Raw genomic sequence first — 21903 nt, 5'->3', positions numbered from 1 at the left:
ACAAAATACAGCCACTATTAACTCTCCTATGGCGCAAGAACCTTAATCTGAGAAAAAAATAAAAACAAATCAGTACCCTAAAATGTTAATCAGAGCACGTCGTTTCCCCAACTCTGGCTTACAAAGACTATTTACCAAGTGCAAAACACAGTATTACTACACTTAAAACTGTATCATCTTGACTATACAAAAATACCACTCAATGTTTTATCAGAGAATTACTTAAATACGTAATATAAAAAGTTTATAGTATTGGGGTGACTGGCTGGCTCTGTCAGTAGACACATGAATCTTAATCTCAGGGTCATGAATTCAAGCCCCACGTTGGGCATGGAGCCTAATTAAAAATTTAAAAAAAAGCTTATGGTATCCACTGTGACACATCTTGTGCCAAAAACTATTTTCCAAAGAAATATTATTCTTCAAATTTTATAGTAAAGATGAAAGGAAAAGCAAAATTTTGTTTCTGTTAATCATAATCAACTCACTCAGTATAAAAGTAGTCCATCCATAAAAAAGTTTACCAAAAGGTAGATGAGAACAGACTTCGACTAATTCTTGATCTTAAAGAACTATAATTTGATTAATGGGAAAGCATTAAACTAAATGTTCTACTTGAGAAAAAGATGTATAGAACTATCAGAGAAATGTTCACTGTTGTCACAGGTAGTGTTACTGTTGAAGTGACTTCTTATATATTAACAAAAAATTTGGTTACTTTGAGAAAGACTATCATCTCATCTCAGAATCAAAAGTATTCCCATTATGAAAAATATTATTGGAGGTACTAAAATTTGCTCTTTCAAAATAACTAACAATATACAATGGTATACATGAGCAAAATGCATAGAAGATTCTAGAAATTAAAACAATTTAATAGGGATTTTATTATCATTATGTCTTGCTTGTTTTGGCATAAACTGCGGGTCTTCATCTGTTTCTGAGAGAACAGGTAAATAAATGCATTATTTAGGAAGTCACCTCAAAGTTACAGGCAATTGAAAACTCTAATTTCTACAGGGAAATAAAACTAAAAATTTTACTTGGGATTAGGTTTCCTGATAAGGATTTATAATCAAAGAATATCTAGTAGGATCTGAATGACTCACATTCAAGTACAGCAGAAGTAATATTTCAATAAAAAGATTATCTAAATAGTCAAAAGTAGATTCTACTGCTGTGCAGATTACTCATATTTATCTGTACAAATATACTCAGAACACTATTAGTTCTTTGTTTTCTTTCTCTTATTTTGCAATTAAACTAGCTTTATCATTAGAAGTAATATATACAAATAGCAAGTTCAAGTAAAAAGTCAGCTCCTGTACCCACCTCTAGCCCCTTCTAAGTTCCTCCTAATGGGTCGCCACTATAACTTTAAGTAGCATACTAACACATAAATTTCTTGTTCTTTCAATGCGAACACTATCAATTCCCATTGTATATGACAGGTAATGTATTACAGTGGACGTGTTATATTCTCCTTCTCTTCCCCCCGCCTTACACTAGAAGCCACACTATTTTTAGTTTTAGTGATTGTCTTTATGACTTTAAATAATATGCTTGAGGCACAATTGCTTGATATATCATCTTTAAACAATCATCTGTTACCTTCAGATGAGAAAAACAGTGCATTTATTTACCCTTCCTCAATTCTTTCTCTCCTTCTATTCCATCTCATAACATTTTGTTCTAACTATAATTAAATTGTCCATTTCTACAAATGGGAAAAACAATCAGCAGCATTTATTATGTAACTTGAATAACTGAGTACAGAGTTCCTAAATAAAAAAGTACAGCAATTTAAACCAATAAATAAAAATTCAATGACATTCAAACTTCCCCAAAGGAAAGAGATTCTTCAAAGCATTTACTCCTTCAACAAATATTTAATCAGCTACTATGTGCCAGTCATTAGGTGCTAGGGATTCAGCAGAGAACAAAAGCAAGCCCTGCTCTCACAGAACTTATGTTCTGTGAACATGATTACTTAGAAACTTTTTATTTTCTTTTAGTTAGAATTTTATTTTCTTTTTAGCTTCCTTCACTTCTCCAAGGTCAGTGGTTCCCCACTGAGGGCTCATTTCATCTGTCAGGCTTTAAAGACCACAGTGGAGATGCTTATAGTCCTGAGATACACTACATACAATGAAGACCTGTCTGATACATAGAGTCTGCCCCTGCTGAGAGATACTTGTTCTAGTATAACCAGTTACCAGGTATTATCTTTCTTGAATACCTTTTTCATTCTGCTAAAAAACCTCTTCAGGTTACCTTCTCATGAAGGATATGCGGCTACTCTTGTACACCTGAAATCTTCTTTAGTTTGCGTTTCCCCTTCACTGATATAATGGGACACTGACCTTAAGAATATAATTCTATATACCCCATTCCCCTCCACTCTAAGAGTTTCCATAGGAGTATCCAGAGTTGTAGATGGAAAAATTCTGATAGTCTGATTCTCCTTCCCTTGTAGAAGGCAATTTGTCTTTTGCTCAGGAAGTTCAAGATTTTCTCTTTATCCTATCTTTAATTCTTTTCAATTGGAAATAATGCTGCTAGTCACTCAGCTTGAGCCCATTCCCACTGAAAACATACAACCTTTGGCTCTGGGCATTTTTCTCTAACCATTCTTCCCTTTGATGGTTTTTTTCCTATACTCTTTCAACACTCCTTTAGAAAGACAGTGGGCGTCCCCTCTTTCCATCACTTGTTTTTACCTTTTGTATTTTTCATCTCTATTACTCCACATATGGAAATTTCTTCGATTTGAAACTCCAGATTAACTAGCTCTAAAACACGAGCATTTATTTTACTACCTGCTTGCTTGCTGTATTGTTTTTATTTTGACATTCGTATTTCTCATTTCCAAAAACATTTTCTGGCTTTCTTTTCTTTTTACATACGAATCCTAAGAACAAAATAAATTTTGTTTTATATTTGTAATTATCTTCTGTTCCTGAATCCTTTTAGTGAGTTTGCCTTGGTTGTTCTGCCATTAAGCTTGACTTTAATAAAATACTTTGGTATCAAAAGTATGTGTTAAGGGGCGCCTGGGTGGCGCAGTCGGTTAGGCGTCCGACTTCAGCCAGGTCACGATCTCGCGGTCTGTGAGTTCGAGCCCCGCGTCAGGCTCTGGGCTGATGGCTCGGAGCCTGGAGCCTGTTTCCGATTCTGTGTCTCCCTTTCTCTCTGCCCCTCCCCCGTTCATGCTCTGTCTCTCTCTGTCCCAAAAATAAATAAAAAACATTGAAAAAAAAATTAAAAAAAAAAAAAAAAAAAAAAGTATGTGTTAAAATATTAAGAATGAAGAACGAGGCAAATACTATGATAATTAGCACGGATTTCTCTTCCAGTTTTAAGTTTCAGCAATATCCCTTAGTTTAAAAGAGACAGCATGACTTTCTAAGTATTATACAACCTGACAGGATGTCTAGCAGGCTCCTCCACTGAGTGCTTTGCTGGCAAGACAACCTGGGGAATTCCTCTGTTGTCAAAATAACCACAAACAAACAAACAAACAAACAAAAGTCAATTAAAGACCCAGTGATGAGAAGATGGACTTAGCTTCTTAAAATCCTTCTTTTATCATAAGTAGGCCTAAGAACTTAAATAAAAACATGAACACTAGAAAGAGAAATGAAAGTTACAGTAACCACAGACCCAAATGTAAAATTTAAAACTAGTAACTCCCTGAAAAAGCGTAAGAAAAAATCTTCCCAAACCAGGGAAAGGCAAAGATTTGAGGTCAGATTAGTATAAGCTTTCTAAAACTGTTCTTACTATTTACAATTATTTTGGCTAATTCTATTTTGGCTATTTTAGCTTCTCTACCAGATCTTATACTAGAAAAAAGAAAAAAAATGGCAAAAAGGACACTGAGAATCAACTTGTAATAGTATTGCGGTTATATACCCTTATCCTTAGGAAATAAACACTATACTTTTGGGGGGGTAAAGAGCCATGATATAGGGAACTTACTCTCAAATTGATGAAAAAAGCAAACAGGGAAGAACACTAATAGGTGAATCTGGATAAAAGGCATGTGTGTGTTTCACATATTATTCTTATTCTTCCAAATAAATTAAAAATTATGTCCAAATAAAAAGGAAAAAGATTCACACATACAGCTGCATGTAGCTATAGTTCAATCAATTCTACTCTATCATTATGGCACCAATATATTTTGGTTATTTTCCTGATGATAAACATTTAGGTTGTTCCCAGTCTTTTTACTATTATCTATATTCTTGTGTGTCTTCTGATGTATTTAGGAAGTTTCTCTTAGCTATGTATGTGTGTGTGCGTGCGTGTGTGTACACAAAGAACTGAATTATAAAATATATGAAATTTTGTTCAGCTTTACAAAAAAATGCAAAATTACTTCCCCACATGGCTGTTATCAATTTAATGGTCCTATCTCCAGCTGTAGAAGAGCTTTTGTTGATCTACAGTCTAATACCTGATACTATCAAATTTCTCAATTTCACCAAATAAACGGATATAAAAATTTTTTTCATTATACTCCTGATTTGTATTTCCCTAATAAGACTGAGTATCTTTTCATATACTTTTTAGCCATATTTGTTTCAATCTATCTTTTGCCCATTTTTCAACTGGGTTCATCTTTTTTCTTAAACTGATTCACAGGAGTTCTTTCTACATTCTTGATACTAACTAATCTTTGGTCATTTATGTCCAAATTCCTCCTAGGGCCTTACATGTCTTTCTACCCTCCTTAAAGCATCTTTTGATGAACAGATTTTTTTTTTTTTTAAGTAGACTCCATGCTCAACATGACGCTTGAACTCACGACCCTGAGATCAAGAGTTGCATTCTCTGACTGGTGAGCCCCTTGATGAACAGATTTTAAACTGGTCAAATTTCATCAATCTTTTCTTTTATAATTAGTGCTATTCTGGGTCTTAAGAAACCCTACTTTACCCAAAGACTGAAGAATTTGCATCTGGGAAAATGTGACCTCCACATATCAGAAGCTTTGAAGAATTTCAGCAAAACACAAGACAGATGGGGTCATGTTAAAAGAGAACAAACACTAAACAATGACTTGCAAATCCTTTTCTTTAACAAAGAAAATGGCCATAACAAGTAAAAAAAAAAAAGTTCTAGCAAACACCACTAATTTGTCCTTTTTGATGGAGCCAAGGAGGACCTACAACAGAGGGGGAACACATCCTTTATCACTGGGTTGCCAAGCGTATTTAAAAGCAGTTATGCTGGAAAGCTAAAGTGTAAGCACAACATTATCCAAGAGAAAATCTACAAATGAAAATTTACACATTCCTGCTAGACAAGGGATAACAGCACCAGGAAGAAAACTGGGCAAGGACACGTGATACCCCAAATGCAAAACAGTCAATAAACAGAGAAAACAGTTTCCCCGACATGGCTGTTTCAACCTCAAAGAAAAGTTAAATTTCACTCACTAGCATATTCATTGTACTGGCTCTCCCTTCTCACTCTTCACAGGCTGATGAATCATTTGACTGGTAAAGTTAACAATCAACAGGATTCTCCTGTCTCCACATTTGCAGCAGGAAGAGAATGTGAAACTAACACTAAACATTAAAAGGAAGAAAGGAAAAAAAACAACAATAACCCTGTTTTGGAGCAAATACCTGACCTGGATGATCCTCTTCCAGGTTCAATGATGACAGAAAAAGGTCAAAATGAGTCTTAAAATATCCTTTCACAAAAAAGGATACTAATAAAACTACAATGAATCAAACTAAAAAGCTTCTGCACAGCAAAGGAAATCATCAACAAACTAAAAGGTAGCTTACTGAATGGGAAAAGATTTACAAATGACAGTTCCAATTAGGAGTTAAGGACATGAATGAACATTTTTCCAAAGACATGGCCAACAGACAAGAAAACATGCTCAATATCACTAATCAGTAGGGAAATGTAAATCAAAACCACAATGAAATCGCACCTGACACCTGTCAGAATGGCTAGCATCAAAACAAGAAATAACAAGTACTGGCGAGTGTTTAGAGAAAAGGGAAACATTGTGCAGCGTTTGGGCAAATGGGAATTGGTGTAGCCACTGTGGAAAACAGTATGGAGGTGCCTCAAAAAATTAAAAATAGAAACACCATACAATCCAGTAATCCTACTTCTGGGTATTTAACCAAAGAAAACAAAACCACTAATTTAAATATATATATAACACCCCTAGGTTTATTGTTGCAATATTTATAATAGCAAAATATGCAAGCAATGCCAAGTGTCTATCAATGGATGAATGGATGAAGAAAGATGTGGTGTATATACATACACGCACAATGGGACTTTACTTAGCCATTAAAAAAAAAATGAAATCTTGCCACATGTGGTAACATGGATGAACCTAGAAGGTATTATGTTAAGTGAAATAAGTCAGACAGAGAAAGACAAATACCATATGATTTCACTTATATGTGTAATCTAAAAATCAACAAAGTTGGGAGGGTGGGGAGGGGTATAAGAGGTGAAGAGGATTAAGAGGTACAAAATTCCAGTTATAAGTACAAAAGCACAGAACAAGGTATAGTGAATATGGTAATAACTCTGTATGCTGACAGTAACTATACTTACAGTGGTGAGCATTTTGTAATGTATGTAAATGTTGAATCACTAAGTTGTACACCTGAAAATAACACTGTATGTCAACTATACTTCAATTTAAAAAGAACTATACTGAGTCCAAATCACGGTTGCCAGAAGTTAGATATGGGGGAAGAATGTTAATATGAAGGGATAGTACAAGATAGCTTTCTCAGGATGATGATATTATTCTGTATCCTGATCATGGTGATAGTTACACAAATCTATAAGTGTGTTAAAATTCATGGAACTGTACTTCCTCAAAAAGTGAATTATACTATGTAATTTTTTTAAAACTTTTATCTTTTTTTAAAGTATTTATTTTGATAGAGAGCACCAGCAAGGGACAGGAGAGAGAGAGAGAGGGAGACAGAATCTCAAGCAGGCTCCGTGCTATCAGCACAGAACCTGACGCAGGACTTGAACTCATGAACACCGAGATCATGACCTGAAAAAAAAATCAAGAGTCAGATGCTTAACCGACTGAGCCACTCAACTACCCCTAAAAAACTTTTTTAAAAAGGATATATACACAAAGTTATGGGACCTTTATTTACATTCTCCAAAAACTAGAAACAACTCAGAAGTGCTTTAAAGGATGAACAGATAAAAACACTATGGTGAATCCACACAGTGGAATGGTACTTAGTAATTAAAAGGAACAAAGAATTGATATATAAAACACTGACACACTGCAAAGATATCATGCTAAGTGAAAGAAATCTTAAAAGATTACACACTATGTAATTTCGTTTACATGACATTATGAAAAATGCCTTATAGAGACAGAGAATGGATTGATCAAAGGGGGAGGGAAGCACTTGACTACAAGTCAGCAAAAGGGAATTTACAAATTCACAATTTTACTGTAGGTAAATTTTAAAAAACTAAACAAGTTGAAAAGTATATGGAAGGGGCACCTAGGTAGCTCAGTCTGTTAAGCGTCCAACTCTTGGTTTCAGCTCAGGTCAAGATCTCACAGTTCATGGGACAGTGTGAAGCCTGCTTGGGATTCTCTCTTTCCCTCTCTCTGCCCCTCCCCCACTCACTCTCTCAAAATAAATAAACTGAAAAAAAAATTATCAAATATGTCACATAAGGTTGAACGACAAGAAAAAGATTAAAAATAAACATGTCAAAGATGGATTATATACCATCAAAAGACTGGCAGTAAACTCTGAAACAATTTAAATGTAAAATTTTTAAGTTTAAAAATTAAGTTTAAATCACTGTGGTATATATGTGATTATAAAAACAATATGTAACTGTCATAAATAATTCCTGAGACAATTATATTAAAAAAAATAATAAACTAGGACTAAATTTGCAGACCGGGTAGGTAAGAAATGTGGAAGACATACAAGGGTGACCACCCCTTAGTGGTGGGAGAGGAAAAAAAAATTGGTAAATATTTCCTTGCCATGCATCTTTTTCCCCTGAGCAATCTCATGCCACTTTCGTGGAATCAACTATTTAAGAAAAGAAAGCTCCCAAATGTGTGACTCTCACATCTAACTGCTTAATCACAGATTTCACAGTCCATATTTCTCAAAAACACCTTAAAATCAGCACCTCCTCAAAAAGAAACCTGCATCCTACTTTTCATACCCCAAATCAGTTCTACTGATCCACTATTGGTCATGGCAGTTACAGTATGACCATTTACTCACCTGCTGAGCTCAAAAGTTCAGAAGCTACTTTTGATCCTCCTTTTTCACTCTTCTCCCACATTTAACCGGAATCACTAGCACCAGAATCACCTAAGGTATCTATTAAAAATGTACACCAGCAGGTCCTTTATGAAATACAGTTGTCCCTTGGACAACATGGGTTTAAACTGTGTGCACTGGGATATATGTAGATTTTTCTGTTAAATACAGTACTGTAAATGTACTTTATCTTCCTGATGATTTTAATACCATGTTTTCTCTCACTTACTCGACTGTAAGACTACAGTATATAATTCATGTAAGATACAAAATGTGTGTTAATCGACTGTTTATGTTATCAGCAAGGTGGCTTCCTGTAAACAGCAGGCTATCAGTGGTTAAGTTTTGGGTGAGTCAAAAGTTACACACAAATTTCCAACTATGGAAACTGGGGGGTGGGGGGGGGCACCCCTGACCTGCACATTTGTTCAAGGGCCATCCATAGATCAGATTTTCCTACAGCGGAAGAACCGCTGCATTCCAAGAAGCATCCCAATAATTTAAGCAGCTTAAGGTTTGCAAACTACTGTTCTAGAATTATTATTTCAATATTATTCACCAGTGAGGAACGTTCGCTCAAATAGTTCCCTTGTCTGCAAAGATTAAGGAGCCACAGATATTTAAGTTCACACATAGAAACAAATTACTGACATTTTCTACGTAAGAGCTTTCCATAGTAACCAACATAATTTATTAGAAGAGCTGCTAACTTGAGGGACCTGGGTGGCTCAGTCAGTTGAGCATCCAACTCTTGACTTCAGCCCAGGTCATGATCCCAGGGTTGTGAGATTGAGCCCTGCATCGGGCTCCATGCTAAGTGTGGAGCCTGCTTAAGACTCTTTCAACCTTGGCCCCTCTCCCCTGCTTGCATGCTCTTCCCGTATCTCTTTCTCTACCAGTCAATATTTTAAAAAACCTTCTAGTAACTTTACCCTTGCGGCATTTGAAAAGAAATTTGAATGTACCGTCTATGGAAAAATCTGCTAGTTGTCTACTATATCCATTCTCTCTTTTCCTCCTAAAAATAGGACCCCAATTTTCTTCTGCGGTTTGGAACAGAAAACATTCCCCAGCTGTCTTGCCTTTGTGCCCCGTGACCAAATTCTGGCCTACATGACGCGAGCAAAAAGAGTGCATAACTTCAGGAAAGTCTCACGAGTTTCAGAGAGGATCAATAACAGAATAAGAAATCAAATTCTTCAATCAAAATCTCAAAGTCCATGCATTCCCAACTCTAAACTGCCTTCCCAAAGTCAGATCCTTCCTATACTTTATACAAGTGCTTAATTTAAATGTACAAATTATGAAAATGTTTCAGGAAGGGAGTGCCTGGGTAGCTCAGTTGGTTAAGGGTCTGACACTTGATTTTGGCTCAGATCATTAACGGATCATGGTTGGTGAATCTCAGCCCCCTGACCGGGCTCTGCGCCACCAGTGTGTGGAGCCTGCTTGAGATTCTTTCTCTCCCTCTCTCTCTGTCCCTCCCCATCCCCTGCTTGCTCACGAGCTCTCTCTCAAATATTTTAAAAAATGGTTCAGGAAGGAGTTTCGGGGAAAAAAAATCTGTTTTCTCACAAATACAAAATAAATTATATTCAAACATTTATTTAAAAGCTGTCTCAAAATCCTAAGCACGTTTTTGCCTAAAACTAATGTTTAAAATTAGTGATTAGAGTCCCTCACCAGTTCCTAAATTTGCTTAGTTATAAATGCAGAACTTACTAGGCTTTGATGAATACAACTCAATGACCTTTATCCCCTGAATATAAAGAACAGGCAAATTCAGAGTAAGGATGACACTTAGGAAGGAAAGAGAAAAGGATTTAATGTGCCTCTGAGGCCCTCAAGGGAGTTTGCAGAGTTCTGTTTCTTAAGCTAAGTGGTTGGTTTCCTTCAGAATAAAGTTCCTAAACTCAAAATGTAATATTAAAAGGCATTAAAGAACACCCATCCATATGTACCCCCCCAAGAAAAAGACCCTACATACAAAAACCACTGTACTCTTACCCTACGCATGGCTTCCTCCTCTTCTTGACGCTTTTCATAATGTGCAAAGTCATCAAAGATTGAGGTGGTATGCTTGAAAGTAGCAATTATTTTAAGCACTTGCTTAGCTTTTTCTAGGGGTACCTCTTGAGTGTCCCTCGAATTGGTAACTGGTTTGTTGTCATTATTTTCTAAGCGAATATGCCGTAACTGGTTATTGGGAACATCTTTGACAAAGATCCATTTAACTTCAAATTTGCCCTTCCACTTATCCTGAGACCAGACACCAGCATATGCATTATAGTCCACAACAGACTTCATTTCAGCCACTCCACAAAAATGTCCACTGCCATTCACACTGAAGAGTAAATAGAGTGGGCCTTTCCCATTCAGGGAACGGTAAGCTGCATCCAAACGCTTATTACCATGCTCAGTACTACACCAGATAGAGTACTTAATGGATCGGTGTATGTCATCCTCAGAATAGCTTTTAATTATAAACACACGTCCATTCTTCAGGTTCCAGTCAAAGTCTTTGGGATTATAATTGTTTATGGCCTTTAGCTTTTCCAGCACTGGATGCACTTCTACACTAGAAGGTGAAGCACTGACAGGAACAACACCTAAACCAAAGTTTTCACCGCCCACTCCATTGTTCTGGTTGAATCCAGCTCCCCTATTCCGAGGAGCTACCCAGCGATTCTGCAGCTGTTGCTGTTGGGGCTGCACTTGGTGAGGCTGGGCCTGTGGCTGAGGTCCTTGTTGCTGCTGTGGTTGTGGTGGCTGAGGCTGCTGTTGAGGCAGTTGGCTTTGCACCAATGTTGGTGGTTGAATTAATGGCTGAGGCTGCTGGATTATAGTTTGAGGAGGCAGAACTGGTTGGGTTGGTGGAGCCTTTACCACTGACCCCTTTTCATCCCAAGTTCCAATATTCATGTTGTGTTTTATAGGAGGTGGTGGCACAGCAGAACCCCCAATTCCCACATTGCCCTTGGGTTTAAGTTTCGGTTGAGGTTTGGCAGGCTTTCTGGCAATGGCAGCCCATGAGGTCGGTTTAGGCGCTGCACTGCTAACTGGGGGCACACTATTGGTTGCAATGCTAGTCATACCACTGCTGCTCAAGGCTGTACCTACAGTTTTTGTCACTGCAGCTGTCAGGTCACCACCAATTTTCAGTCCAGTCATGCCTTGCTCAATACTGCTAATGCCAGGCACCTTACTCAAAGTATCATTGCCAAATCCAGCCTGTCCATCCGTAATAGCTCTCCCAAGAGAACTAGGTGGATAGCCATAACTGCTACTATAAGCAGAACTTTGTGTTGATTGTCCCTGAGATCCACTTGTCCCCCATGTAGAGAAATCAGCATTACCAGGAAAAAAGTTAAATCCATGTTGACCAAGAAATGGAGGGGTATTTCCTAATGCCCCAGGTTGACTAAACACACCATCTGGTATATAATGATGTTCTCCATTACTCATTTGTCCATAGGTTGTCAGATACGGCATAGGTTGGTCTCCAGCCGTGGACCATGCTGCTTCCCCAAGAGAATATGGAAATCCAATGGATGGAGCATAGTAACTAGGCATGTATGGATCTGACATTGGTGGATAGCTGTTACTCTGGAAGACAAAAGATCATAATCAGGAGCGAAGTATCCTCTTAAGACCAGGGGGAAAAAAGGACTCTCAAAGATTAAAAACAAATAGTTTTAAATAAATGAAAACCAAATGCACTTCTTCCAGATAAAATGAAAATTTCAAACCCAATTTTATCAAAACAAAAATGTGCTGGTATTTTTATTTTAAAATATTCGTTATAAAATTGCAGGGTTTGGGGGAGGGGAGCGAGGAGGTGGGTAGGAAGAGGATTATTTCTAAGAGTCAGATCCTCTGGCACAATTTAAAAATATCATTTCTACAAAAATCTGATTTATAAACTCTGCAGACACAAATTGATCATTTACAGCCAACTTTATTTTAAACAGTTAATGTATCCAAAAACTTACATGCAAAGATCAAACAAATCTGGAATCTATGCCAAATAATAGAGGAATTTTAGAATACCTATCTATATGATGGAATCCAATTTAGCAGTTACATTCTGTACTTTCATTAAGAAACAATAAAAGAAGGGTGGCCTGGGTGGCTCAGTTAAGTGTCCAACTTTGGCCCAGGTCATGATCTCAAGGTTCATGAGTTTGAGCCCTATGTCGGGCTCAGTGCTGACAGCCTGGAGCCTGCTTCTGATTCTGTGTCTCCTTCTCTGTGCTCCTTCCTCGCTGATGCTCGCTCTCTCTCTCTCTCTCAAAAATAAACATTAAAAATTAAAAAAAAAAAAAGAAATGCTCACACTATGAGAAGAAAAAAATGACAAGATTATACCTATGGCATGATCCAAATTTGCTTTTTGTTTTGTCTTGCTCATTTTGAAAAAAAATCAAAACAAAATCCTTACTGTGGTTTCTAAATGGTGGGATAATAGGTGCCGCTTTTTAGACTCTAATTTCTGAATTTTACCCAATAAACTATCACCTTCCTAATCAGAATTTTAATTTAGAAATAGTGAGTTCCTGCAATTTTTTCCAGAATTACTGCAATTAAATCAATGTTTACTTGTGAATAGTAACTAATGATTCATTTAATGATTTGCCATAAAAGAAAACACCAAATTCTATTTAAAGAAAAAAACCTCAAACTTGTTACTAGCCAATGTAAAAAACAAACATTTTAAGGATTTATTTTAAAATTGGTTTAAGCCAAAAACATGTCTGATAATAGATTTTCACCCTTTGGTTTAGGTATGATTTTTTAAAGCACTGAACAGACCTCTGAATGTATAGAATTAAGCAAAATGCAAGAATTAAGCTAATACCTAATCAGGACAACTAGAAGTCACCATGCGAGGATGAATACCATTCTGAAGGCTGACTGTTCACTTAATTTACATAGGCATTCTTATTCAAAGTTCCTAGAGCAAAGTATTTAGCTTTTTTTGTTGTTGTTACTCTCTTCCACTCAAGAAAGTATTTCCACCACTTCTCTACCACTTAAGAAAGTGTACCAATATAAACGTGTGACAGTAACATCATAGATACTACCTGGTATTCACATGACATTCTTTTAAGGGCCTATCATTGGCAATTGACATATTTTATTATTATGAAGTTACCTGTGACACACTTCGCAACTGTCAAAATTGTCCTCTATGAGAAACTTAATATTTTGTCTTCTGCAATGATGCCAATAAAACTGATATAAAAATAAGAGAGGGGTGCTGGGTGGCTCAGTTGGTTAACCTTCTGACTCTGGATTTCTGCTCAGGTCATGGTCTCACAGTTCATGAGTTTGAGTCCCGCATTGGCCCCTGCAGAGCCTGCTTGGGATATTCTCTCTCTCTCTCTCTCTCTCTCTCTGTGCCCTTACCCTGCTCATTCTCTCTCTTGAAACAAACATTAAAAAAAAAAGTAACTTAAGACAAATAAAAGTTGCATTGAAATTACTAATTATGACAGAGATTTATTGAGTATTTCCAGCAATGCTTGGTCTTAAAGACAAAAAAACAATTCTGTCACTTAGTACGATTTAAAGAAAAAACAATGACTCTTAAAATATACTTGATATAAGTATATTTTAACTACGTTCAGAACGGGAAATAAATGGGCTACTGTTGACTAATTTAGTTGAGTATATTCTTCAACTGTATTAGCTAATTATTACCTATATAATGCTCAGAATATTAGTATGAAGGAAATGAAGAACATCTTTGAAACCACAACAGTACTGGCATCGTCATACAGACCAACACTGGAAATACTGGCTGCTATATTTAATACTAGAGAAATTTTCAGGAAAGCTCAAAATCACCAACAATGGTTTGCAAAGAAAAACTTCTTGAAAAAATTAGTAATGATTATTAAACTTACTAGCCATGAAGATCACACACACTCACGTGTGTATAATCTGATCACTAAATTATTTATTAAAAATAAAAGCACTCATAGGGCTTCACACTGACAAGGACGTCCCCGTGACATAAAACTCCAAAAAGCTTAATAAAAATGAACAGGTCAGCCAATATAACATGCATAATAGATTAAAATATTTTTTAAGTTATCTTTTTTCAGCTTAAAGTTACTAAAACTATCCTTTTATTTATTAGTTTATTATTTACTTCACCCAAGCACTTATTGAATGCCTGCTTCTGAAAAACACAGATACATTCATTCTAAAAGAAAACCTACAGTTAAAAAGACATAAAATACAGGGGAGTGAATAAATTCCATATTAGGGAAGAAAACTAGAGTGTGCTGAATAGGGAGGTAATCAGTTTCAAAGTCTTAATTTAGAATGTTGGCATTAAATGTGGACTCAGTAAGTCCTTACCTATTGTGGGAGTGGAAAATCAGACCAGATAGAAAGTTTTTAAAGTTGAACTCTTCATAATCAAATTTTTGCAAAATGACACCTCTAACTTATGTTGAATATTACTTCACCATCACAGATAAGAAATTTCACACAGTTACATACCAAGTTCCTAACTGATCTGTAACCATAATAATTCAGAGGTTAGCAAACTAAAGGCCAAAGGGTAAATAGGCTGCTAGCTTAGGGGTTTTTTCAGAGTGCAGAGCATAGAGTGGATCTGATCCCTGGGCTATAGTTTGTCCACCCTGTTTTAACTGATGGTCTCATCTGTACTCATTCCTAAAAAACCAGCCAATTTTCTTTGGAGACTGGGGAAACAAATTTTGCCAACTCTGTTACCTGTGGGGCTGGAACAGGCCCAAACACTTTTGGGTGTGGGGGCTTTTATTAGAGATCTTTTCCATTGTTTTTTTAATCGTAATTTTTACTACTTCACCTCTCAATTACAGACTTTGTAAAAACGGCAAGTTTAAATTACTTTAAAATGCGTTCGGTTAGTCATGAGGGCTACCAAACAGACAGCTCTGGCTAATAAGCAGGCACACTGCTGTCCCCGATCTGATTATAGAGCTGTCCAGTGTTATTTCCACCACCTACACTTCATCAGTATAGTGGGTAACTGGCCTGCTTTCTGCAGTTTATCAAACAACACTAACCATTTATTTTTCCAATTCTTTCAGCAGTTTTAGCCCCATGAAAGTACTTAATCAGATTCTAAAGGCAAGGCTTCATTTTGGGTTCTAGTAAGAACAAAACTATAGAGGGGCACCTGGGTGGCTCCGTCGGTTAAGCATCCGACTTCGACTCAGGCCATGATCTCACAATTTGTGGGTTTGAGCCTCACGTCGGGCTCCATGCTGACAGCTCAGAGTCTGGATCCTGCTTCGGATTCTGTATCTCCCTCTTTCTCTGCCCCTCCCCTGCTCACACTCTGTCTCTCTCAAAAATAAACATTAAAATTAAAAAGAAAAAGAAAAAGAAAAAGAAAAAAAAAAAAAGAAAAAGAAAAAAAAGAAAAAGAAAAACTATAGGAAACTTTCAGAGTTTAAAAGATATGGTCAACACATTTTGAATTAGTAGAGCTTCAATAGTAATATTAAAAAAGATGTTCTGCTAAATTTAAGATAAGTTTTTAATTGCTAGCTAAGTGGAATATCAATTAGAGGAATGTACCTTGGTAGTGAAGAGGAACAAAAGTTCCACTTACTGATGATGGAAAAAAACAACTCAAAACTTACTTTCACCTTTTACATCAAACCTGGTTATAATGAGACATAATCAATTGAACAGTTTATGTTCAAATAATCACTTGAATAGTTTATTCATTATTTGTAAATTGGTCAGTTATAGTGAAATTTTACTATATTCTTTGATAAAGATATGCAATCTTTAAACCAAATGATGTTGAAATGTTTGATGTTTCCCTCACTATCAAAAAACTATTTGGAAGGGGAAAAATAACAATAGGTAAATACAGGTGATGGCACAATCATTGGATATAACAAAAGATACTTATAAGAAGAGATCCACAGACCCTTTACCCAGAGCATAAACTTAGAAACACAATCTGGGGAGGCCATTTAACCTAAGGTTGAAGTGAAGTCATGAGGTATCTGAACTCGAATCACAAACCAGGTACTCATCGGCTATGTGAAAGTAGCCAAGTTACTTAAACTCTGAATTTTTTTCTCATCTACTAAAAGGAAATAAAGATACAGTGTCTAAAACACATTAAGTATTCAATCAACGACAGTTACATTTGTGACTACAATTTACCCCTTTAAAATGTAAATTAATCACCAAACACATGATATAATTTCAGACCTAGTCCATATCTTAAGAGTATAAACTGCTGTTGGGATGTAATAGCTAAGGACACAGACTCAATTCTTTAATCTTTTACTTTCTGTGTCAGTGATCTCTCAGATCATATTTCTCTAACCCTGACTCTTTGGTGGTGAAATGGGAGTAACACCTGCTGGTCTTATCAGTTGTAAAGATTTTTAAAATCTACTCTGTTAACTACAAAGAGCTATATGGATATAAAGTATGGGAGCTTAAGCCTTTTACCTTTAGTTTTGTGGTTTTTTTTTTTTTTTTAATTTGGAAACTAAAATACAGAAAAGATGAAAAGATCTTCCTTAAAATTTTTAAATCATTTCTAATTATTATTCCTTATTAGCCTTATGAAATAGATCAATTGTTCTTCTAGTATCTCTAAGAAAATCTGAACAAGAGGTTCAAGATCACTGCTCTGACTTGAGACATTTTAATACAACTCAATTATAACCAGTCTTTCACTTATAGCAACCTAAGATCCATTTTAACTTTCCTTCCAAGAAAGAAGACTATAAATGTCTCATAAGTTCAATTAAAATGGAAAAGGCACAATTCACCAGTAAAAGTACTTCTGTAAGGAGAAAAACAAAAACTTTTCCATTAAGAACCTGAGGTACTTCAAACTCCAGAAATCACTTCTGAATTAAAAAGTTAAGTGAAGGGGCACCTGGGTGGCTCGGTTGGTTAAGCGTCTGACTCCTGATTTTGGCTCAGGTCATGACCTCGAGGGTCATGTCTAGTACACTTTTAATGCTTATGTGTATTTTCTCCTAATACTTTAAAAAATATTGTGCTTTTCAAAAAGTATACTCTACACATATCTAATCATAAGGATGTCACAAAAAATGTTTTATACATGGTACCCAGTTAACCTAAATATTTCATCAACTGTAATTCTTTGTTCCTTAATTCTAGCAGATAACCCAATCCGTTCATTCAATACTTAATGCCTACTATGTGCTAGATACAATGCCAGTCATTGGAGACACAAACATGAACATGGTCTCTGACCTGGACCACTTCCCAGGTCTAGTGAGGAAGACACATGTACACTACAACTTGACAGGTACTATTATGGAAGTACAACCAAAGCAAAACTTTCTGGGAGAATGAGAAAAGAATCATGAAGGGATAGACATGAGTCTGTGTATGTCTGTGTATAAATCATATACACAAATACAAAACAGATCATAAAGGAAGATATTCAGAAAATACTTTTTCAGAAAATAATGAGTCCTATTTCCCCAAGCATATTAGATGGAGAAAGTTGACCAAAGATGAGGGAAATGGAGCAATTTTAAGGCCATTCATATAATAAACGTATCCACTGTTGTGAAGCTGTGGTTACTCTTTAACATGACAGTGCCACAATCAGACTTGGACTTTAAGAGGACTGCTGAGTGGCAATATAGAATTATTAGTTAGAAAATCATTCCAACAGGCAGAGATAATGCAAACTTTAAGGGCAGTTTTCAGAATAACAAAATTCAAAATATTTTTTACTTTCTTACTCTCCATGCCACTTCTCTGATAAACATGCTTAGGAATTTATTTCCCCATATATACAAGCAGACAAGCTCAAACTTCATTTTTCCAACTTATTCTTCAAATTTGTATGCATAAATTCCATGGCATCTGTAACAGTACCAGTTAAACCTGAATTTTCCAATCAACTTAATCATCAGAGTATTCTGAGGAACTTTAGAAGACTAATTCTAAGACCTGAAGGACGAACATTTACTTTCTAAATTACTATAAAAATTATCCCTTAAGAAACTGAGCACTAGAAAACAGAATACTCTACCACAGAAGGCCAACAACCTGTGTTAAAGTATCCCTAGGTTTGATACGAATTAGATCTAAGTATACAAAGCAATTTAAATCATTAGCCAAAAACATTAACCACTTTTCCAGATAAAAGATTCATTTTTGTTATTTATAATACTAAAGCCAGATGAAGGCATTTAATTTTAAAGATATATTACACATCTAACTGCAAAAATTTTTAATTAAACAATTACTCAGCTAGATCAGTGCAAGGAAATATAAATGCTTGCATAACTGTAATCTGTGAATAATTACTTGAGATATTTCACCAACAATTCTAGTTTTCACAAACCTGCTTTAAAAGGTCCATTTTAAAAAATTTTCTTTTACCTAGGTGTTATTATGAGTAACTTGAATTCTTGTACTCCTAAGATTAAATTGTGAAACTCCTAAGATTTCAGGTAATTTTCAATTTTTATCTCCAATAAACCCAGTTTTCAACATTCCAGTGTTAGTACTCTTTAAAAGGTAAATGTGTGCCCTGATTACAGATAATTATTTTTAGTATTACAGAAACATAATTGCTAAAACCTGTTCACTAGTACTGACTAGGAGAGGGAGGATAATACACCCTTACTGGCATCAAATTTTAAAACTTCTCTTTAAACAGCATATGAGGGGCGCCTGGGTGGCTCAGTCGGTTAAGCGGCCGACTTGGGCTCAGGTCATGATCTCACAGCCCATGAGTTCGAGCCCCGCGTCGGGCTCTGTGCTGACAGCTCAGAGCCTGGAGCCTGTTTCAGATTCTGTGTCTCCCTCTCTCTCACCCTCCCCCGTTCATGCTCTGTCTCTCTCTGTCTCAAAAATAAATAAATGTTAAAAAAAAAAATTTATAAAAAAAATAAACAGCATATGAATATACATTCAAATTATAGTAACAATTTAATATAAAACCTAAAACCTTCTATTTAAACACCACAAAACAAACCTTTGTAGGTATTTTTATCCCAACATAAGGAAACTTTTATGAGACAAACTTAAAATTGGGTTCACTACATAAATACCTTTAATTCTTAAAAAAATAATGGTTTTCTGAAACTTTGAAAGTTTTTTTTTACAAGTCCAATTTTATGCAGAATTCCAATATATAAAACAGACAAAAGAAGGAAGGGCACAGCTCTGGTTGCTGCATGGGTGGGATCACGGGTGCCCTTCCCTGGTTTTCCCTAGGCAGACCTGAAGCACCTCTGTGGAATGCCAAAAAAACCAATCCTCTAAGCCCCTGTGACAAATAAATTATACAAGATCTGTTACTAAGTAAAACAAGAGGATTCTTACTGGTTGTAATTTTCAAACATTTAACTTCCATTAAAACTCCTTGAAAACAGAGGCTGAACAAGTCAGTCAGAGGATCTTCATAACTGCATCCTTGCTTTAGAAAATCATTTTATTATAGTCGAGTATGAAATCAAGTAGCAAAAAAAATTCAAATATTTAAAATTTAAAATATCAAAAATTTATCTGATCACGAAGACCTTTTTGAGAAAATATCTACTATACCTCATAGTATCAGAATTTCTCAAAATAAGTTGGCAAACTCAAAAAAAGTTGGAAACACTGCCCTAAGAGATGTTAACCGAGATTACTGTATGGGCCCAAATATAATAGAATATCGTATATATTTCTTTTAAGCCTTGCACTACAATTCAAAACAAAGATCTTCTTCTATTTTCCGGTGATAGCATTCTTTGACAACCTTCAGGTGGAAAGTAAATATCTGTTATTGAGATCAGAAAGTTAGATTATTTAAGTATGGAATGAATTTTTTCATTCTTTTATGAGCAGCCAAACTTTCATAGATTTTATCACCCATTTTTATTTTCTCATTTATTTACTTCTTCCCAACATAAGCTAGGAATGTAGATCAACAGATAGGAGGGGGTGGTTAACAAGAAATGACCAAGAGGTAGATCAGATTGAACATAACCATGGCGCTCCACAGTCCTGAAAATAATCCTACATACCACAAATTGGGAACTACTTCTTTTCAAATTTTCCCTACAACTGTAAAGGTCTGCAATAATATTTGGTTCCTTATTCTTTTACAATGTAAACAAAATCTAGAGGTTAAGATTTCAAGGTACATTTTTCATCTACTGTTTTTTAAGCAAAACAACAAAAGCAGTCTTCATTCCAGAATATTCTCTCCCAAGACACTAGTTAACAATGAAAGTTTCTTTTTTAAATTTGTTGCTAGTGAGGACATATTTTTATTAATAAACAAATGGATGCAGATATGGTATACAGAGACCAAAGAATACTCTTGTTTTTCAATGCTGAAATCTAAATTATACCTGTTTACAAATTCACAGGATTATCTGTGAAAAATCCAAACATAAAAGAACCTCAAGAGTCACCAGTTATTTGATTTTATGAAATTCTCCAAGCCTATAACATAGAAGGTGAGCATGTTTATAAAGTCTTCTATTCCCTACGTTACCTAGTTGTATTAAAACTTTAATTACCAACAAAACTCAAATTGGAAAAGAAAACACTGTATTAACCAAAAATTTCAGGCATAAACTAGTCCTTTCCCACAAATGTGTAGCTAATTAAATCTTGTAATTTGCTTTGGCTATAAAGACATGGCAGCGACATTAGAAGGTTAAATTCTCTCAACGTTCAAAAAAAAATCTAACCACACCGCATACAAATAATGTCCATCTTCAAATCTTTGTATTTCGCACTCTAGTTTCAGCCAGGTAGAATTTCTAAAGAATTCTCCTGTACCACAAAGCTGCAACTGCTATTCACTATTATGCAGGCACACTAGATTAATACATGTTATGGTTAGCCTCATTCAATTAAGACATCTATTTGAAAAATCAATTAATACTAATGTAAGTTTAATTTCCTAAATATGGGACTGTCAGACTTACCTGATTTGTCTGGCTACTTAAGTATGGCTCAAAATCATCATCATTTACAGCATCTTTTTGATGAATCGAACCGTTTTGTACTGAAACTAAAAAATATGTTTATATTAGATGTGTGGTAATTACCTTTATGAAACTGACAGAATAACCTAAAATTTTCAGTATTTTTCAACCAACTCAGAAAGTTATCCTGAGTTGTTCTTTTCATTAAAAAATCCTCTTAGAAATTTAACTTGATTTAGATACAAATATTTATGTGTCACCAAAAACTTACAAAGCTTGTATATACCCAAGATTACATAAACTATATACACCTCCCATTACCAAAAACATAATGTAAACACCCCAATATCAACATGGTAGTAAGCAATTAAATTGTTGGAAAGGTTCCCTAATATTATATTTGAATCTAAAATAACTTCAAATAGTGTTGTAGATCATAGAATCCTGAATGTTCTCTACCTTTGTTGGATCTTTATATTAGTCCAATAAAGGCAAATAAAGAACGAAATTAACTTTCTTTGTAAGTAAAGTCAGAGTAAATGTCTTAAAGAAAGTGGCTAAAGTTCACTGAAGCAGTTATCACAATGAATAAATTATAAAAAAATCTAAAGAAAAGGGGTCTTAATTCT

The 21903-nt window shown here is 35.4% G+C and overlaps 1 protein-coding gene across 5 annotated transcripts in view; it reads right to left on the bottom strand.

Moving 5' to 3' along the window:
• YTHDF3 (YTH N6-methyladenosine RNA binding protein F3) overlaps positions 1–21903 on the bottom strand; it is a 40507-nt gene that overhangs the window by 12519 nt on the left and 6085 nt on the right. For all 5 annotated transcript variants that reach the window (XM_019421244.2, XM_019421247.2, XM_019421251.2 and 2 more), the window contains 2 exons: positions 21275–21360; positions 10326–11924 (listed from right to left, as the gene is read on the bottom strand). In XM_019421244.2, the coding sequence (XP_019276789.1) occupies positions 10326–11924; positions 21275–21360 (1685 nt within the window). The remainder of the gene's footprint in view (positions 1–10325; positions 11925–21274; positions 21361–21903) is intronic.

Source organism: Panthera pardus, unplaced genomic scaffold, assembly GCF_024362965.1.
Source record: "Panthera pardus isolate Hobbes unplaced genomic scaffold, ASM2436296v1 HiC_scaffold_7, whole genome shotgun sequence".
NCBI lineage: Eukaryota > Metazoa > Chordata > Mammalia > Carnivora > Felidae > Panthera > Panthera pardus.
The sequence above is the reverse complement of the archived record's forward strand: the minus strand, read 5'-3'. Positions and strand labels throughout refer to the sequence as shown.